The sequence below is a fragment of the Nelusetta ayraudi genome, unplaced genomic scaffold, assembly GCF_046127955.1.
Source record: "Nelusetta ayraudi isolate G7.1 ecotype Tasmania unplaced genomic scaffold, CSIRO-AGI_Nayr_v1 ptg000011l, whole genome shotgun sequence".
NCBI lineage: Eukaryota > Metazoa > Chordata > Actinopteri > Tetraodontiformes > Monacanthidae > Nelusetta > Nelusetta ayraudi.
This window is the reverse complement of record NW_027466061.1, coordinates 7984850-8003315: the sequence shown is the minus strand read 5'-3', so window position 1 is coordinate 8003315 and position 18466 is coordinate 7984850. Positions and strand designations below refer to the sequence as shown.

The 18466-nt window shown below is 45.5% G+C and overlaps 2 protein-coding genes across 2 annotated transcripts; one reads left to right on the top strand and one right to left on the bottom strand.

Moving 5' to 3' along the window:
• Positions 1 to 266: 266 nt before the first annotated feature.
• Positions 267 to 6832, top strand: gltpd2b (glycolipid transfer protein domain containing 2b). Its single transcript, XM_076020462.1, has 4 exons — positions 267 to 860; positions 3436 to 3494; positions 3684 to 3862; positions 4668 to 6832. Exons 1-4 carry the CDS (start codon positions 791 to 793, stop codon positions 5269 to 5271), a joined length of 912 nt encoding a protein of 303 aa, XP_075876577.1. The 5' UTR covers positions 267 to 790; the 3' UTR covers positions 5272 to 6832.
• Positions 6833 to 7118: 286 nt separating this feature from the next.
• On the bottom strand, positions 7119 to 17748 carry atp1b2b (ATPase Na+/K+ transporting subunit beta 2b). The gene is made up of 7 exons (XM_076020463.1): positions 17381 to 17748; positions 13114 to 13242; positions 12913 to 13020; positions 12475 to 12680; positions 11549 to 11608; positions 10992 to 11087; positions 7119 to 10894 (listed from the first exon to the last, which is right to left on the bottom strand). The coding sequence occupies exons 1-7, from the start codon at positions 17469 to 17471 to the stop codon at positions 10727 to 10729; spliced, it is 858 nt and encodes a 285-aa protein (XP_075876578.1). The 5' UTR covers positions 17472 to 17748; the 3' UTR covers positions 7119 to 10726.
• Between the last annotated feature and the right edge of the window lie 718 nt (positions 17749 to 18466).

Here is an 18466-nt window from a genome sequence, read left to right as displayed (position 1 = left end):
AGGTGATAGGGCGAGCTGCTTATTTGCTTACGTCGCAGGAGAGAGAGAGAGAGAGAGAGAGAGAGAGAGAGAGAGAGAGAGAGAGAGAGATTGCCGTAAAATGTCACGCTAAACCGTAATTTCAACCCGAGCTTCACAGTAGTGGCGTGAGCTCGTGCTGTTTTAACGGTGCGCGTGTGTGAACGGAAAGAAAGGGGGAGGGTCGGGGGCGGGGTGGGTGATGGGAGGAGAAGAGAGAGAGAGAGAGAGAGAGAGAGAGAGAGACTCAATATAATACATTTCTGGGAAATGAATCAGGAGGAAGAGGGTCACTCGCGAGCAAAGCCACGCGGGCTCTGCTTTATCTGCCGGCTGCCGCGAGAGCGAGGCTGATCTCTGGACCCTCCGATTGAGCAACAAGAGGCGGGCGGCGGCGGCGGCAGACTCAATAGAGGCAGCGTGGATCAAGATAGACACAAAAGAAGTAGCCACAACAGAGAGCGGTTCACGGCGAGGCAGCTGCAGCTGCAGGGGAGACGAGGCAGGACAAGGTTGCGATACCGCGACTCAACTTTCCCGCTGCCTTCCTCTTCCTCTTCCTCTTCTTCCTGGAGAGAGTATGAGAGATTTAAGAGGTGGAGTCGGGGTCAGAGGCAGGGGTCTGTTTGGGGAGTGATTGCGGTGACAGGCAGTGCAAGGGGGACGGGACTCATGTGAGGCACGAAGGACTTGAAAACATTTTATCTTGCGGCTGCTAAGAGGAAAGGAGACGAGAGCGAAACTGGCTGAGCCAGAGGCTGGTCGTTGTGAAATGGGCATCAAGAGCAAAGCTGCTGCTGCCATCGTGGTGCTGCTGCTGTTCCTTGGCTCCCTGTGGCTCCGTAAGTAATGACTGTGTGTGTGTGTGTGTGTGTGTGTGTGTGTGTGTGTGTGTGTGTGTGTGTGTGTGTGTGCCATGTTGCGCTATTAATCTGTTCGAGCCGTCCCTTGTTAGAAATACACATGTTCCTGGAATGTGTCACATGGTGTGGGAGGCAAGAGAAGAAGAAGTAGGGAAGTGGTGGTCTCACTGCTCCCTGTTTACAAATACTGTCTGTGAGTGTGAGATTTTCCCAGTGAGAAAAAAGTGAAAAAATAAATAAAAAAAATGTATATATATATATATATATATATATATATATATATATATATATATATATATATATATATATGGCTCAGTTTGAGTTGGGAAGAATGGACAGAGGCAAGTCAGTTACTCAGTAATTCTGCTGCGGGAGAAAGATCGCGTTTCCCTCACATGGCGAGGCAAGGGTCGAACAAATACTGAATGGAAATGTGTAATGAGCGTATCAAAGTTCACCAGTGACCATGTGATCTTTCCTGAGCTTGGATTAAATTTTAGGATTTGAGAGAATTAAGTCTTGCGAGCTGGAGGGTTTTCAGATGAAAGCAGCAACCATCAGCTCTTCCAGCAGGAATATTAGTAATGCCTCGTATTATTTGTCATGTACTCAATCACACATCTACAGCTAAACGCTGTGTTACTTCAACCTGTGCTTCCTGTTATACCCAGCAGGTAGCTGAGAAGCCTGGTGGGGCTACATGTGATTCTCATGGAACCTACAGTATAAGATCTTGGGGTGGGGGGATGGTTCAAAGATGGCCCTGTCTGATGGCGAATCTGCAGGGCTCATTGAAAATGTGAGGAAGTCCACAATATAACGCAACACTGTTTAAATTCAGTAGGCTGGCAGCCAGATGCATCCTGGGTAATTTAATAGATGCTCCTACTTTGCATTAAAAATATATATCTTGTGAGCCACTGCATGCGGCCGGCTGAAGAATTCGATTTAATATAATCAACAATACCACACACATGATGTGTGCTGAGGACCACAGCGTTTCACCCAGGGTCCTGCTTTGTCACTGGATGGAATGAGGTTATAAATGATTAAATACTCAACTTTCCATTGAGCTCTTAGAGGGCTGTTCCAGGATGCTGTAAAGGTTGAGCTGCCTGGCATAAATCAGGGCGGTAAGGATGATGGGTTGCCACAAGTGGTGGACGATGCCACTAATTTTCTTTCCGAGTCAAAACCAAGTGATGCCAGAGGTGGTGAGGCCAATGCTGACAGTGCTGTCTGCAACAGCTTCCTGTGTTAAAGGAAACTAACCTAGAAACCAACACTAAAACTCTACTAAAATTGAATTGTTTTATGTTCTTATTTTTTTTTATCGTTATATGTTTTATAGTTCTGCATTTGCAGCTTTGCACTAATGTTAACTTTGATTTAAAAATAATCCTCTGTAGTAGCAAATTCAAATGACCAAAATTAAACTAAGCTACTAACAGTGCTGAGTCCACATAATGAAAAAAAATCACTTTAAAAAATGAGAATTCAGAAACCTGTCCTTTGGAAAAACGTGGTAAATGATTCATCACCATCAATCATTGCTTTCGAGCTTCAGCTCAACCAACACTTATTGAAAAGCCTCAGTGTATTTCCATTATGGTCAGGAAACATCACCGGCCATGCTGCCTAAATGGAATTGCATGCAGTCATGAGGGAGGGGCACATTGTAGGCCGGAGTTAAGCACATCCTCATTAAAAGATGGGCATGCCGCAGACCGCTACTTTCAATATGTGTGCAGAGCTGGTGCTCTTTCTACTGCAATAAGGAGCTTGTAATTCAGGATATTCCTGCAGCTGTCCTGTGCTGTTGATCATTATGTTTGGAGACAACGTTTGCTCAGTGGAGAGCAGGCTGGCTCAGTAATCAGTCATCATGTTTGCTTGCTCACCTTTTATTGGGCCACACAACATGTTGAAACGGCACCCATAGGAAAAATCCCCATGAGATTGTGGTTCAAGCAATGAAACTGTCATTGTCAATATGTACGTTATTAAATGTAAGAAACAAAGGAGCGATTAATGAGTTACGTAAGTATAATGTTCATAATATTGCTTCATATGTGTCTGAATAATCTCCATGTCCATGTCCATTTTTTTTTCCATTTGAATTGGAACCTCAAGACCACCATGTGGTCAGAGGCCTCTCCCATACAATCAATCTGTAATGTTGAACCATGTTGCCATGGTAACCATGAATGGTCAAAGCCGTCACATTTTCTGCATATCTCACATTTTTGTGAATAGAGACACGTGAAATGTCAACGGCAGTTATTTTTTATGCTATAGATTTAATTGTAAAAACAAAGCAAAACTGAATAGCTCCATTGGAGGAGTAGGGTTTACCATAATCATTCTCCCATGTCACTGGGATGACCCATGATGGTCACATGGTTGTGATGAATTCTTCAGGGTCCATTCAAGCAGAGCGGAAACGCTGATCTTTAATAATGAATGAAGGAAAACACGGTTCTGTTTGGGAAACGGGTGAACCTGCAGGGCTGCTCAGTGCCGACGTGCCTCATCTCAAATGTGCTCTTTGCAGAGGGAGGTCTGGGCTACCGCTGGGACGCCTGTTTAAAAGGCTACAATCAAGACAACAAGGTATGGACATAAGCAAATTCCACAGCACTTACTCACTTCCTGCTTTTCCTCCATACAATTGATTTTGCAAAGCAGATGGACAATTTGAACGCGGTGAATCACTTCTCTCCCCCACCTCTTGCTCTCTTTGTCTGCCTGTCATGGGGCCCTCCTCATCCACTCGTGCACCTCCCATCCCCCCACCGTCAGCTCCACCAGCTGTACAACAGCAGTGTGACCGAAGTGGCAGAGGGTCTCCAGAATCTGGAGCAGTGTCCCGGCCAGACCTTCCAGGTGGTGCTGCTGCACACCCACCTGCTGGCTGCGCCGGCCTCCACCTCCGACGTGCTGCTGCAGCCTTATCTGTCCAGCTGGGATGAGCTCGTCAAGTAAGGACTCTGCAGCACAACGGTCTTACAGTCTTACAGGTCCATGAGAGTGTTTACCTCAAATGTCAGTGAACTCTCCGCAAAGAAGAAATGTTCATCATCAACTGGCCTTCCTAGAATGTATGCACAGTTCTGGAGGTCAACCCTTTATGATGTCACAAAGAGCACTGATTCCCTTTCCTTTAGCAAGAGGCCACAAACAAAGGGCCAAATACGCCATTATCTCTATTTCTAGATTTTATTTTATTTTTTAAATAATTGATAAAACTGATGTTAGGGTTATAGTTTCTACAAATGCTTATAGTAAGAATCCTTTCTGTAAGAGAAGATAGGATGATATTGTCCCATAACATGGAAATTTGTAGCATATACAGCAGCCAAGCAGTATCAATAAGTAGAAAAAATAGACATCTTGTGCAAGCAAAATAATCAATTCTATATACCGTATAATCCATAAATATAAAGAACATGAACAATGTGTACTAGACTTAAAGGTTCGGTGTGTAATATTTGGCTTGATTTAGGATTTTTATATTGGTAAAAACTTAGTATGTTGGCCGTAAATATGTTAATAAAAGTTTATGTAAGAACCGTTCTGTGGTAGGAAAACCAAATTACTTTCATTGTACTGCGATTAAACACTTCCACTTGATGTCACTGTTTCTTCTCCAAAATCTCCAAATATTACACACTTAACCTTCAAGGCGCCTATTGCATGCATTACAACTTGGATGATAATTTATGAACTTGGATAAGAATCTCAGTTTTCTAAGATAATTAATTCCATTTCATATCACTTCTCCAGGTTTATGGACGCCCTGGGCCCAATGGTTGGACTCATATCCAAGGAGATACAAAGCAAGACTTCTCTGATCCGCCAACTGGCTTTGTTAGCGGAGAAGAACCCTGAGGAGGAGCTAAAGCTAGGCGATCTCTCCACGCGCACCGGGACGGACAACAGTCTGTCGGTCTCGAAACACACCAATGCTTACCGCTCTGTGCGCTCCATGATCCAGGCGGAGCTCCAGCTGGAGGTGGTGGACTTCCACCAGCAGACGAACTCTGGCTGCCGGACACTTTTACGTCTGCATCGTGCACTCCTCTGGTTGAAGCTCTTTCTGCACAAGGTAGCAGAGATTCCCGAGACGGGCCGACTCAGGAGCCCCTCAGACCTGTGCCGGGAGGCCTACCAGAGCACCCTGTCCAAACACCACACCTGGTTCGTCCGCAGGGCGGCCGAGCTGGCCTTCATTGCCTTACCGGAGAGGAGCTTCTTCTTCCGGCTGGTGTGCGTGCACAACCAGGAGGAACTCAGCAGAGTGCTGAGCAGAGTGGTTCGAGCCATCGGAGAAGTTTATGACAGGACGCAGAAAGCCCTGGAGGAAAACAGCATGCTGGACTTGCCGTAAAAGGGGCGATTATTACACCGGACACTGTGTGTTTTTTTTTGCAAATGTCCAACTACTAATGATGTGTGACCTCCATAAGGACACTGCATCCATGCAGGTGTGTGTTCTCCTGTGCCATAGTTTTCCTCCAACCAAAGAGCTGCTGCGTTGACAGACAGCAGCAGGGGCCAGTTTACGTTCATTTCCCAGGCATTTCTGATCAAACCTAATGAGATTACATTTCAACTTGTCACCTTAAGAGGCGGTTACAGGGCAGCTGATGGTGCACTTACATCGACCAAACAGACTGTGAGCTACTCAGCAGGACTTAAAAACACACACATACACAGCACAAACACAGCAGATCTACAGCAATTCAAGGCAAATACTGCAAATGAATACAGAATGAAGGAAACGGATGAGCTCCCGGTGGCTCCGGGAGGGTGATTCTGTAACAGAGTTTACGATTATGTGCCAAACCTTGCTACTAATGTGTGACTGGTACTTTTTTTTTTTTTTTAATATATGTATATATACTTATGATCATATTGAGGTTGTGAAATGATTCAATTTATTGTTAACAGACTTTGTGAAGTTTTCAAATTACTGGCTGAATGTGGTCGTCATGAAGCGCTGAAACTGAGGCTGAACTAATCCATCCGGCAGAGTAAGAAGCATCTCACAGAAAAAAGGGAGGGTTGAAAAAGTTTTGGCAAACAAAGAACAATGTGGTCTGTCTCAGAAACTGGTGAGAGAGAGAAAAGGTTTTTGTATTCACATTAGAATGGAAAAAAATTGCTGAAAAGAAAGAGAGTCTTTCTGATAAGCTGCTCCGCTGCTCTGAGATCGTTCTGTGAGAACAGTTAAATGCCAACAAACTTCCAGTAGACATTCCTGGAGTCACATTCACTCTCAGATTTGACAAAGCCAAACTTAAATTTTACTTCTCATTTCATATTTGCACACTAGGAAATATAAAATGCAGCATTTTAAATATCAGAAAGAAACTACTCAGATGGTTATCTACGCCAATAATTCCCTGAATGTTTACATACATACATACAGACAGACAGACAGACAGACAGACAGACAGACAGACAAGCCTATGCAAGTATGGAGACAAAGACACTACCCTTTATCAGGCTATTTTAAAACCACAAACACCTCTAATGCTGCGTAATCCCGGCTTTCTCTCCTTTCCTGCACGGCGCCGTCTCTTTAAAGTGAGAGGGCGGTGACGGAAGGAGAGACAGAGGCCTGAAGCCGCGGAGAGAGCAGGAGCCATTTGAAGGTCGGCGGAAGTACAATCCTGCTGTAATCCTGTCAGCGGTTGGCAGTGGACTACCTATAAAGAATTGCAAGAAGGAACAAAACAAGTGAATGTGACCAAATCCACACATCTCTGAACTCTGAGCCCCGGGTTGTATTTCCCTTTTATTGTGTGCACGCAGTCAAACTGAGGGCTGGATCTGTGACCTCTGACCTGTGAAGTGCTGAGGAGGATGATGTGTGACCCATTTGATTTCCATGTTGTGCGTACTACCTCATGCACACTCATGGCAATAAACGCTAATCATGGAAAGATGGATTTTATTGTGTTTCCACACCTACAGCTGCCGCCGGCTTGCCGGCGTCCACTGACGCTGGAGGCTGCGAGGATTACAGAGAATGAGATTACATTAGCTTATACCCGCCTGGTGCTACTTTTGACCCTGGCTGGCTGCTTTTTCAGTCTGCCACGAAAGCCGCACAACACTGATCTCCATTCATAATGAGACACAATTAAAGGATTGAAACGATAGCCGAGCATGAGAACCTTCTTGCTCCGTCTTCACGTTGAATGATGCAAAAGGAGGCAATAATGAGTCCCAAGTTCCCTTAAATGACATTTATTTAGTTCTCTATCTTGGTTTGCAGTAAACATGAGCAAAATTATACATACAGAAAGAGCATGAAATAAAAATTCAGAATGGAATCAGAATCCCTTTTAGGAGAGAACGTCTCAACGAAGCCAGTGGATTTCCTTCTTCATCTAACCTCGCACCATGGTCTGAGGCAATACGACGATTTAAGACAGGGATGCCACGTGGGGGAATGAGGTTTGAGTTGAAATTGTTCTCTACCTACAAAAAAATGTAAGACTTTGTCTGACACTTGTAGGTTTCGGGCCCGACTGGATTTTGTTGTTTTGTTTTGTTTTTTTGGTTGTTGTTTTTTTTCTTTTTGCCTTTAAAGGTTTCCGAAGGCTTTGTGAGACAAAAGTTCTCCCAAAAACTGCCGCTGAGTCAGATGAACTCACAATCAGTTCCGTCTGAATGGCTGAGCGCTGATACAACAGACAGTGGCAGGGAGGTCGAGAGAACTTTAGCCACACGTTCTACTGAAGAGGAAATGAACAACGACAAAGAAAACGCAAAAAGAAAAGTCTCCTCCAACCAAGCAGTTAACATTTCGCCACCTGTTGAATTAGATGATATATATTAGATGAAGTCTACCAGATAACTCCCATGACATACAATCCAAGCTTATACATTCTCTCCTCTTTACAACAAAATAGCAATAAAAATACTCTTTTATAAAGAAACACAATTTTTTTGTTTTGTATTTTTTTCTTACACGTCGTGCCAAAGCACCCTCTGGCAACACTGCCTGAATACATCCGTACGTTCTTTCCGTTTTTCTATCCTTGCTCTCGGTGACACACTGATTCCACTAGATCCATCACACAGCCTCATAAATAAATATATTGCTTTCAGAGGACATCTCCAAATTATCAGATGGGGAGGAGCAACAGATAAATGGAGATATGAGGGAAAACATTCTGACACTGGGGAGCAACATTGTCTGTCCACCAGGAGGCACTGTTAAGTTATGCTGAAGCTGTTCCTTTGTGCGTATTACTATTATGTAAGTACAGGCCTTCTGATTACACAGGATGTTGAGCGTGAGCTCTGCCTCCGAGGGGGACGCAGCGGCAGAAGCACACAGAATTCAAGCCGTCATGAGGATCTTTGGTTGAAGAACTCGTCTTCATATGCACGCGGGAGGAGAACAATGTTGAAGTAATGGGATGGAGTGAGTTTCAGCATGACACATTTGATTGTATCAGGGCTTGGAAAGGCTTTAAAATTGCTTCAATTCTGAAAAGGGGTGGGGCGGGGTTTCTGCTTTTACAAGAATGCAAGTACAAGTTGCTGTACTCAAATTCAACAGGGTCGATAGTGAATCATGCGTTTGACACAAAGAGGAGGAGCCACAAAGTAGGGTAAAGAAGTTCAGCGTGCCTGCCTTGGATTAGCCCCAGATTAAGGGATTACAGTGAAATTAAGTAACAGTTGTAGGAAAGCCAGAGGAGAAATGCGTGTGAACTGGTCAGTGGAAAAAAGAAGAAGAAGAGGAGACTCAGTTTTGGAGCTCGCCACTTTTTGGATTCAAATTTAAAAGTAAATTTTCTGTTTCAGTATTTTTTTTGTCAAGGGATTTAAAACATGATATATAAATATTTGGGAGCATGTGGTGAAATGCACAGCTCTGAGAGAAATCAAAGAGTGGAATCAGGCCAGACATGAATGTGAAGAAGCAGAAGCTCCTGTTCTAAACTTGCCGCAATGACATGCAAGATCACAGTCGCACTGATTTGGCAGTTGCAGCAAACACAGCGCGGTCAAGTTTAAATAGTGTGACTCCACAGACAGTATTTTTTCCTGCACAAGAAAGACCTACAGCACCAAATTTGGGTCATTATAGAAAAAGGTTTTTAGCCTTGGGCTTGTCTTTAATCAAATGGGGATACTGTTAAGAAAATTCTAATTTGAAAAAGAAAAAAAAGAAGTTTGACGAGGAAAATCTCCAGCTGGTTCTTGTAATGCAAACCCAATACACCAAACCCTGTTTCACTAAAAAGTCACATGTCAAAGACTCTATAGTCACCTTGAACAGAAGACAAACTATACATTCTAGTATCTGCAAGTTGATAAAAAGGGATGAGGGGAAAAAAAAACTTCTACAACCCTTTTCCCTTTTAAAAATTATACAGTAATTGAATGAACTCAACTTCACACAAAAAAGCACACTTTCAGTGCAAATCAATACAAAAAAAGACAATGGCATCTATTTCTATATGAAATAGATGCAACCTCCCCCCAAAAATAAACAAACAAACAAAAAAAAAAAGTCCTCTAAATATTCATGTTTAAATTATTTACAAGTTGTAACGCAAGGAAACGTCTGTGAGTGAAACATCAGGGACAAAATGACAAGATGCCAAGAGTGCAATGTCACGGCAGGGCAGGGGTTTGTTTCGGCTCATATTCATACAGTTGTTTGAAAGCCTGCGAGCTGCGTTCCTGTTCAGCCTCTATCTCTGCCAGCTCTCTTGCAATTTATGTTTTAAATTTTGTTTTTAAATTGTACGGTCCCCCATCGCATTTCACGTTGCATCCAATCATAAAAAAAAAATAATAATAAATGATGCCATGCTAAATGAGCTGAATGAAATGAGCTCATGACAGTGATGGAACCTCAGAGATCTTAACGAACGCCCCGTCCCCCTGCTGATTATTGCACATTGAATGCAATTTCCCGACCTACAGTGTGAAATGGCTGTGTGTGTGCTGTGAAATGTGGCCTGTGAATGGGAAACACACACACGCGCACACACACACCCACATATTAAAGGTTTTGATCTCTACGATGTGTGTGAGACCCATTTCCCGCTGGGTTTTCAGTAGAATAGATTGTGGTCCCTCCTGGTGGTCAGTGGTTTAGCGCACGCAGCCGTATTAGCGGAGAGGTGGGACCCGGGGCGGCCTTCTGCCCACACAGCACACGAAAGACGACACACACATGCAAAATGGCTTCATCTCTGCGTCCAGCCGGCGAGATGAACCCGGGTCGGTCAGGTAACTCTTCTTCTTATTTATTTTTTTTTAAATGCAACAAAATAGACGCACCGATATTAGATTAGGATGCTGTATAAATACTGTAGATATACACATTTTTGTATTGTAACTCGTGTATATTCATATATAGAGGGATACCCTTTGAGGAGGCGGCAGGAGGAGGAGGAGCAGCAGTGATGGGGTAACGTTGCTGACCCTTGCAGACTTTGAAAACACAGGTTCACATCCTTCACATCCCCTCGTTTTGTCATGCAGTATAAATAGACGTCGCCTCAGACTAATTTACAGGAAGGGATTTTTTTTGTCCCGAAGCTCACAGACAGAAAATAATGACAGAATTAGCACCCTTTGTGTTCTCGCCTCGCCTCGACCCACCGAGCAGTTTTCCCCAAGAAAAATCCGGAGGTTGTAAACAAATCCGACAGAAGGGTGTGAATGCTGAGATTTGTTTTTCTGTGTATGCGCAGTGTCGCAGAGAAAGGTGGAGAGTAGATTTTGGGAGAGAGGGAGAGGGAGAGAGGGAGAGAGAGAGAGAGAGAGAGAGAGAGAGGAGACAGAGAGGGAAAAGGGTCAACCTAGTTAGCAGAGTTGATCCTCAGCTTGAAGGACACTCTCCCCGCGAACTTGTCCCTTTCACTGCCGGCGGGAATGTTGTTGGCGTTGATCTTGCACTCGATGTTCACATCCTCATTGGTTGTAATGTTCAGGAACTTGACAGCCACCAGAGGCTGTGAGTAGTTGACCTTCAGCAGAAAAGAGGGAAACCCATCACTTTTTTTTTTTCCTTATTCAGGTGCCTTTTCATTGAAGCCATCGCTTGAATTTAAGACGTGGTCTTACCTGAGCTTTCTTGCCATAGTACGGGTAATACATGAGGTTGAAAGTTCCATTTGGAGGGAAGTACTGCAACTGCCCTATTTTTTCAGAATCTTCTTTCTGAGGGGATGAAATGACAACACCATCAGGCACGGCTGGGAAAACTTTTTCAATCTGGGAAGGGAGGACGTGAGCCTCATTAATCTTCATCTTCTCGGCAAATCCTATTTTTGGGAGCGTACCCATTCTACACTACCTCTAAGTCTAGTCAATCATCAAAGATCACCTCATCTTTTTACGACCGCACTACATTCTGCAGCACAACTACTGTGTACTCTTTGGGTTCACCATTCGGCGCCGTCCTTACCCATTCATTTTTGCCAACTTTGTACCTCTGGCAGGGGGCAGATTAATGGATGAGGGTGAGGGTAAGAGAGGAGACAAGCGACACGGACAAATGATTCAGAGGCATGCAAGGCAGATATGATTGAAACAGGGAGGATGGAGACAGGTAGAGGAGGGGTGTGTTGCAGACGGGTGAGGCCAAGGGTGTTCCGTGACAGGGGCAGGAGGAGGATTACCTTTGCTCCACAGGTGACAAACGGAGGCTGGCCATTCTTTCCTGGCTTCAGGCCAATCACCTAAGAGGAAGGAGAGAGTGCACGTCTCAGTTACTATCCCCGTTTCACTTTCATTGTGCCTGTTCCAAATAAGCCTCTTAGAAACAGGCCGACTACCTGCGTCAGTAAGTTTCCCCAAAAATTGTGCATCAAAAAATGAATTTGAGGTAACCCGCACGGTGGTTTATTGTGAAAAGTCCATGTTTTCAGGAAACATGGAATCTTGAGCACATTTTTGATCAGTGACATGCTTCAAATTGGTCAATTATCATTGACAACCTGCTACATTTTGTGACCATCTTGCATCTCTGGGTTTGGACTTGTTGCATCTGGAAGGTCAAAACTGAATGTCTTTTCTTTTTCTTTTTTCATAGACGCAGTTTGAACTGCTAATTCACAACTGTGACCAAAGTACTGTACATTTGCTTTTTTGTTCAATCAAATCTAAGAGCTTACACTGTCCTTTGCAGGTATTGTTCTCCTGCACTGAAGAGCAGCATGTTCCTGGCATGCCATTTGTTCAATTACTGGAGGTACACATAAACAGGTTGCACTTCTGGCAACTGTAGTGCACTACTAATTATAAAAGTGCAACAACAGCAGATCTCACGGGCTCCCACTTGCAACTCAACATCTTTGGGGCTGCAGAAGCAGCAACAGCAGCAGTAGCACTCGCCTTGTGTGCAGTCGATGGAGTTTGTCGTGAAAACAAATAGACAGTCCAAAAATATAACTTCTTTTCTTAAAGGCCAAACAGCATTCTGGAGATCAACCATCAGCAAATTCTACAATTTTGACACGGACAGAAATAGGCTTTCCCTCGCTCCTGACTCCAGGTCTCCTAGCAACACCATCCCTTTCCCTATTGCCTTTTCCCTTTTCCGTACCCGATTCAGCTTGATGATGATACACGGCTTGCCCTCCTGGTATCCATAGTAACGGTCGTCGATGCCAGAGCACTGCCCCAGGATGGTGCGGTTGAACTGACAGGAGCGCTTGGGGTTGTTCTTCACGTCGCCGCTGTCTTCCTGCAGGAAGTATTGGTCTGGGGTGCACTCGTCGTTCTTCTGGGCCTGCACCGAGTCGTTGTAGGCTGCAGGGGGAAAAGGACATCGTGGGCTTTATTTAGTTTCCAAGGGCTTATGACTCAACCTAAACCCTGCCGCAGGGCAATCTCCTCGTCGCCGACTCTAAAAGGATGAGCTCTTTTTAGGTAAAAAATAAAAAAACAACAAAAACAAAACAATTTCTTTCAGCACGCAGGATGATGCATAGCAGTGGGATTCTTTTTTTTTCACTCACTGCAACGAGGGAGTCAGACTTACGTGCCAGGAACTTGTCAAGGGCCTGAGCGTACATGTCCCAGCTCTCGGTCTTCTGGATGTCGTAGACAATCTCGAAGGTGTCGTCTGCTTTAGGCCTAATCACCATGCCTGTGAATGACAGGGAGACGGCAGGGAGTTCAGGGCCACGTTGGCACGGAGGCTTGTGTGTTGCCACGCACGCTGTCTCTGAGGTTACTGCACCTGGTGTGGTGAGTCTGTCCTGCCAAGTGGGCTTGTGTTCCTCCAGGGTCTGCAGCATGACGTACATGGTGAGAGCAAACAGGCCGGCCAAGAACACGTAGAAGACTAGATAGAAGAGAAAAATAAGACCTGCGGACAAAGGCGGAGGGAGAGGTTAGTCGGCCGAATCCACAGCGGCTGGCGACTAATTCATCAATTCAGTCACTCAATTTCATTTCTGCTCAAATAATGTGGATCATGAATTTGCAAACTACAACACAATTTTTAATGAATCTGTTTGATTAAATGTGGTTTGTATCCATCACCACAAAACAAATTCTCAGTTTAAAGATACTGAGCGAATATTTGGAAAATTATATTACAAGCATCAGCCAGACTGTTGTGTTTGGGAGCTTCTCCACTAAACCCGATTACTCGGCTTCATTGAAATATTATGTTATACTCTGTAGAGACACAGGATATTTCCCCATGCGGTTCATATAGTACGCAGGCTTCAAAGTGCGGCCTATTTTATATATACGGCTGTGAACAGACACATTTCTAACAGTGGAAAATCTTGCATCAGAGAGGGTGAATGCAGCGCACTCCGTCATTTCACGCCTGCTTGGTCACTTTGAGATCGGACATCTAATCCGCATTCGCTCCAGCATCTCCGTCTCTTTTTACAGGCTGGAGATCGTATCCATCTCGCGGCATGTGGATGGGTTTACTCATTAATAATTGAAACACAAACTGGGTGATTACATCTGTGCGTTGCGCAGGCCATTATATTAAAAGCTGTGATATGCTGTCAAAGACGTACAGAGTGGCTCTTGACTCATCAAGGCATTATAAAAAAATGTGTTTTGTACACAGAAAGAGGGAGGAGGGGAAGGATAATGGAAGTGTGTGGGGACTGAGGACCACTGGGTATCATAGGCGCACCATCAATTCATTAACAATGTATAACCAAGGAGATAATGCTACCTACTCATTAAACTGCATTTAAAAATGTAGATATGTAGATACTGTTCTGCATTTGTATTCATGGTTTTTCAGAAAATGCTGCCAGGCTTTTATCCCCAATGCTGATTCTATGCACCGTGTAAAAAACTGCTGAAAGGCTTGAGCCAATAAACCAAAAATTCCCAAATTATGAAACACTTTGTTGCATTTTTGCACAGATGTTGCATGCAAGCTGTTTCTCGGAGCCGTCAGCCAGTAATCCAGTGGCAGAGCCGAGTCCTACGTGTCAAATAAAGTGAGATTCAGCTGCTTGTTCACGTCCCAGACAACGTGAGCTACATGGAGAGCAGGAGTGCACGGGGAATAGTTCCTCTGATGTCTTCCTCCTCCTCCTCTTCTTCAGCATCAACACCTGAGGCCGGCCCCAGGGGAGCGAACGGGCCCACTGACCCTTGGTGCCTCTGCTGCGAGGCCCCCGAGCCCCCGAGGTGTCAGCGGTGCTCATCTGCCACATCTGGCACCACACACACACAGCTCATGCTCATGGAAATCCATAACAAAATGTCAAGGGGAAGCTTCCCCGCTGGGAGCGAATCTACAGAGGGCTATTTCGCTGGTTTGGAGCTTACACGTGTGTATGTGTGTGTGTGTGTGTGTGTGTGTGTGTGTGTGTGTGTGTGTGTGTGTGTGTGTTTCAAAATTCCTCGAATCACGATAAGTATAAAAACAAAATGCATGGTGCCCTATCTGTTGCATGAGTCCCAAGCTGAGTCATTAACTATAGAGAGTCAGGTCTGGAGGGCCCGGATCAGGCCTGAGGCGCTGCAGGGAGGGAGGAATCAGAAATGAGATGTGACAAAACAAAGTGTTTAAGTCCTTTTCGGTGTCATGCAGACGGAATGCCGTGCTGAACCGCAAACATGACACCACCCCGGGGGGCAGAGTGATCATGCACACGTGCAGGAACACAGGCCAGGTGGCACCGCCCGCCCCGCTACCCCCCACACCTTGGGCTGAGATGGTGTTGGGTTTACGGCGTGCCCTCCTGGAGCTGACGGACAGGCCGCCGTCTCCGTTTCATGTCTGTTTTTTTTTTGTCTGCAGACAGTGGCTGAAAGCAAAGAACAAAAACGCCCGGGGAGGGATGATGCGGCGTCCCATTCTGTCTCCAGCGATGACTGCACGAGGCGTCTGTCTTCTTTCAGAACTAATTAGCAAGATGTGCCACTCAATGGCTTTGTAGCGTGGTGATCAAACGCACCTCAGAACTCCTGGCAGAGACGCTTCGGAGGAAACAATCGACGGCCTTTAATCGCAAAACGTTATCTTACATACAGAAACCTGAATCCTCTCCCTGCTTTCACTCCCTTAGTGGCTCACTTCTTTGTAGAGAACTGTTTTTAATAGGATGGGAATTGCAGAGCCTCTAATTAGCTCCATTTTCAGAGAAGACGGTGGTTTAACAGAGCTTTCTGATGTCGGCTAGCAGCACTATGTAGCAAATTTTGCAAAACTCTTTTACTTTATCAGGGTTATTTCCATACTGTACGTCCTTATATATAGTTTATTATAGTTTTTTTTTGTTTTTTTTAACAAAAGGGAGTCTACAAAGTGATGCTGCTGTTTTTCATCCTCAAAGAGGCCTTTGATCCAAACTCTGAACCTGCCGCATGATCAGAAACATGAGCGGCAAATTAGCCTCCCCGAGAGGTCGGACGTCTGATGAAGGCGCCCCGTCGGTGAACGCCGGGTTAAAGCCGGCACAGGCGATATTTAGCAAGCAGGTGGAAGTACAGAGAGAGTGTCACACATGCGTCACCGGTTGAGTGAGAAAGTGTTCAGGTAAAATGCCAAGTTTAGCAGGCCTACATGTGGTGTGGAACTACCGAAATAGCCTAATTAACGGGCCTTAGAGAGCACAGCTTAAAAAGGCCAGCAGACCCCAGAGCACCTGGGACGCACTGAGCTGGATTAAGCCTTCGGCTGCTGGGGGAGGGTGGTGGCGGTGGTGGTGGTGGTAGAGGAAGCAGCAGTCACTGACCCCCAACTCTGCTGCTGTACAATTTCCATTCACGAAACAAACGCTTTCAGTGTGCAGCGCTCGCCGCCGGCGTCAGTCCGGCCTCACGCACACACGCACAGCCCCACTTGTGTTGCAGTCACAGACGGAAAAGATGAGCAAAAGTTCCTGGAAGTGATGAACCATGTGCCTGTGTGCCTGAACTGATACCTTCCCATTCAGCTAATGAAGTCATTAGATTAGGATTAAATCACTCACCGAGTTACACTGGCGTGGGAGGGGCCAGGTTGGATGGGGGAGTGGGGAGGAGTGGAGGAGGGGTGGGGGGGGTGATACAAATAGCATTTGGCCCTCGGCTTTACCCAGATTAAAGCGCTCCAATGTCATTAGAACAGAGCCATATGCACCCTATCGTTTCATCAATCTTTCAGCTCGCTCGCAAGACGGCCTGGTGAGGGGCGGACTAGAGATAGAGGGCAACGCCGCCGCCATACAGAGAAGCCACGATTGGATCAATTTCTATTTTTTTGCTTTTTAATTCATATTTTCAAAGGAAGAAGCCAAGGGTGGTGGTGGATGACATCATGTTGAACGTTCATGTGATAAACCTATTTCTACCTCGCTCACTCTATAATACAGGGCCAGGCTCCCTGCAAGGAGAGAGAGAGAGAGAGAGAGAGAGAGAGAGAGAGAGAGAGAGAGAGAGAGAGAGAGAGAGAGAGAGAGAGAGAGAGAGAGGTCCCTCTCTGCAGCAGAATCTATACGAAAGCTGAGCAGTTCCTCCACAGAGAGGAGCTCTGCTGATTGGCACTTTGCATCAGTTGAGCGCTGCTGCAGTCATCTGCCTAATTCAAAAATGATGAAAACAAAAACCCAAACAGAAAGAAAGAGAGAGGGGGCGGGGGGGAGCGAGCCGTAAAATGTCGTACATGACATAATATGGTCCATATGCCTCCACCCCTTATGCTCTTATGCTGAGCGCACTGCGCACGGAACCATAAATATATTAATAAATGAATGAACCCGGCGAGAGGAATCCTGCCTGCTCACTGCGAGGAGCGCTGGCGCAGCCTTATGCGTAAAACTAGGCTGGAGCGAAGAATCTGTGCTGCACCTCAATAATGCGGCTGTCAACATGATCAGTCACATGGAATCAAGTAAATAAACAACAACGACAACAATCATAATGATGACGAACAATAAAAGCCAAACCCCTCCGGGCTGAGGCAGGTCGGGGCTCTGACAGGGACCTGTTACAGAGCCGGTGTTTGCTGCAGTGCTGTGTGACTGGACTCTACTCACCCCAGCTGCTCGCCGTCCTGCCCATGAACTCCCTCGTCCTGGGGTTCCATATAAATTCCTTCCAGTCGCCTTTTTCTCCATCCTTGGCCATTTTGTCATACAACTTCGGCTGCGCCTCCCAGGTGATGAATTAATATAGAAATAAATAAATGTGAGGGTTTTTTCTTTTTCTAAGAGGAGCCTCTGGATGGAGCTGGAGCAGCTCAGTCAATCTGTCAGGAACAGCTACTGTGTCGCCGCCGCAGCTGATGAAGGCCAATTAGAAAGGGCGAGCGCAGAGACTCGCCGGTTGAGACGCCGCCGCAGCCTTGTGTGAGCGAGGAAGTGGAAGTGGAAGTGGAAGTGACCCCCCCTGGACTCCTCTCAGACCTCCCCCCGCGCTGCTGTCTGCATGCCGCAGAGTTTTGATGAGTGGTGCAGAAATCTAGTGATACTGCGGTAAAGCAAGCGCGCACCCCACACCTCCCCCTCGTCCCCCGCCTCGGCCAATCAGCCGCGCGGCACTCTCCCTCCTCGCGAGAGAAAGACATGAGCCGCGAGCCAATGGCATGCTGGCTGAGGGCATCCTTTTATTGGCTGCGAGGATCCGTATCGTCACGTCGTCTACAACCAGGAGTGGAAACCGGAGATCTTCCTTCTGGTTTACATTTGGGGGAGGAAAACCAAATGAGAGCAGGATTATCCAACTGTGGATTCCCTAATTTTCAAAAAAATAAATAAAGGGAATTAGAGACTTTCAAAGTGTTGATCATTTTTGTACATTTGGAAAATGTACATTGATGTCATTGATTCAAATTTTCACCAGTTATGATTTAGATCCAAAACACATTTTATCTTGCCTTTTTAATGTTGTTTTATTTATTTTAAAAATCGCAAAGTTAACTTCAACCATGAAGGCTATGACAGATGGAGGTGTTCCGACAGGGAGATGAGGGTGGTGTGAAGTAGCGCCCTCACATGGACACTGATGGCGCTGCAGATACTTTTAACAAAAAGAAAAAAAAGAAGACATAAATAAATAAATAAATAAATAAATAACTACAAGCGCAGAGGGAACACGATGTCCACTCCCTCGTCAGCAACCGC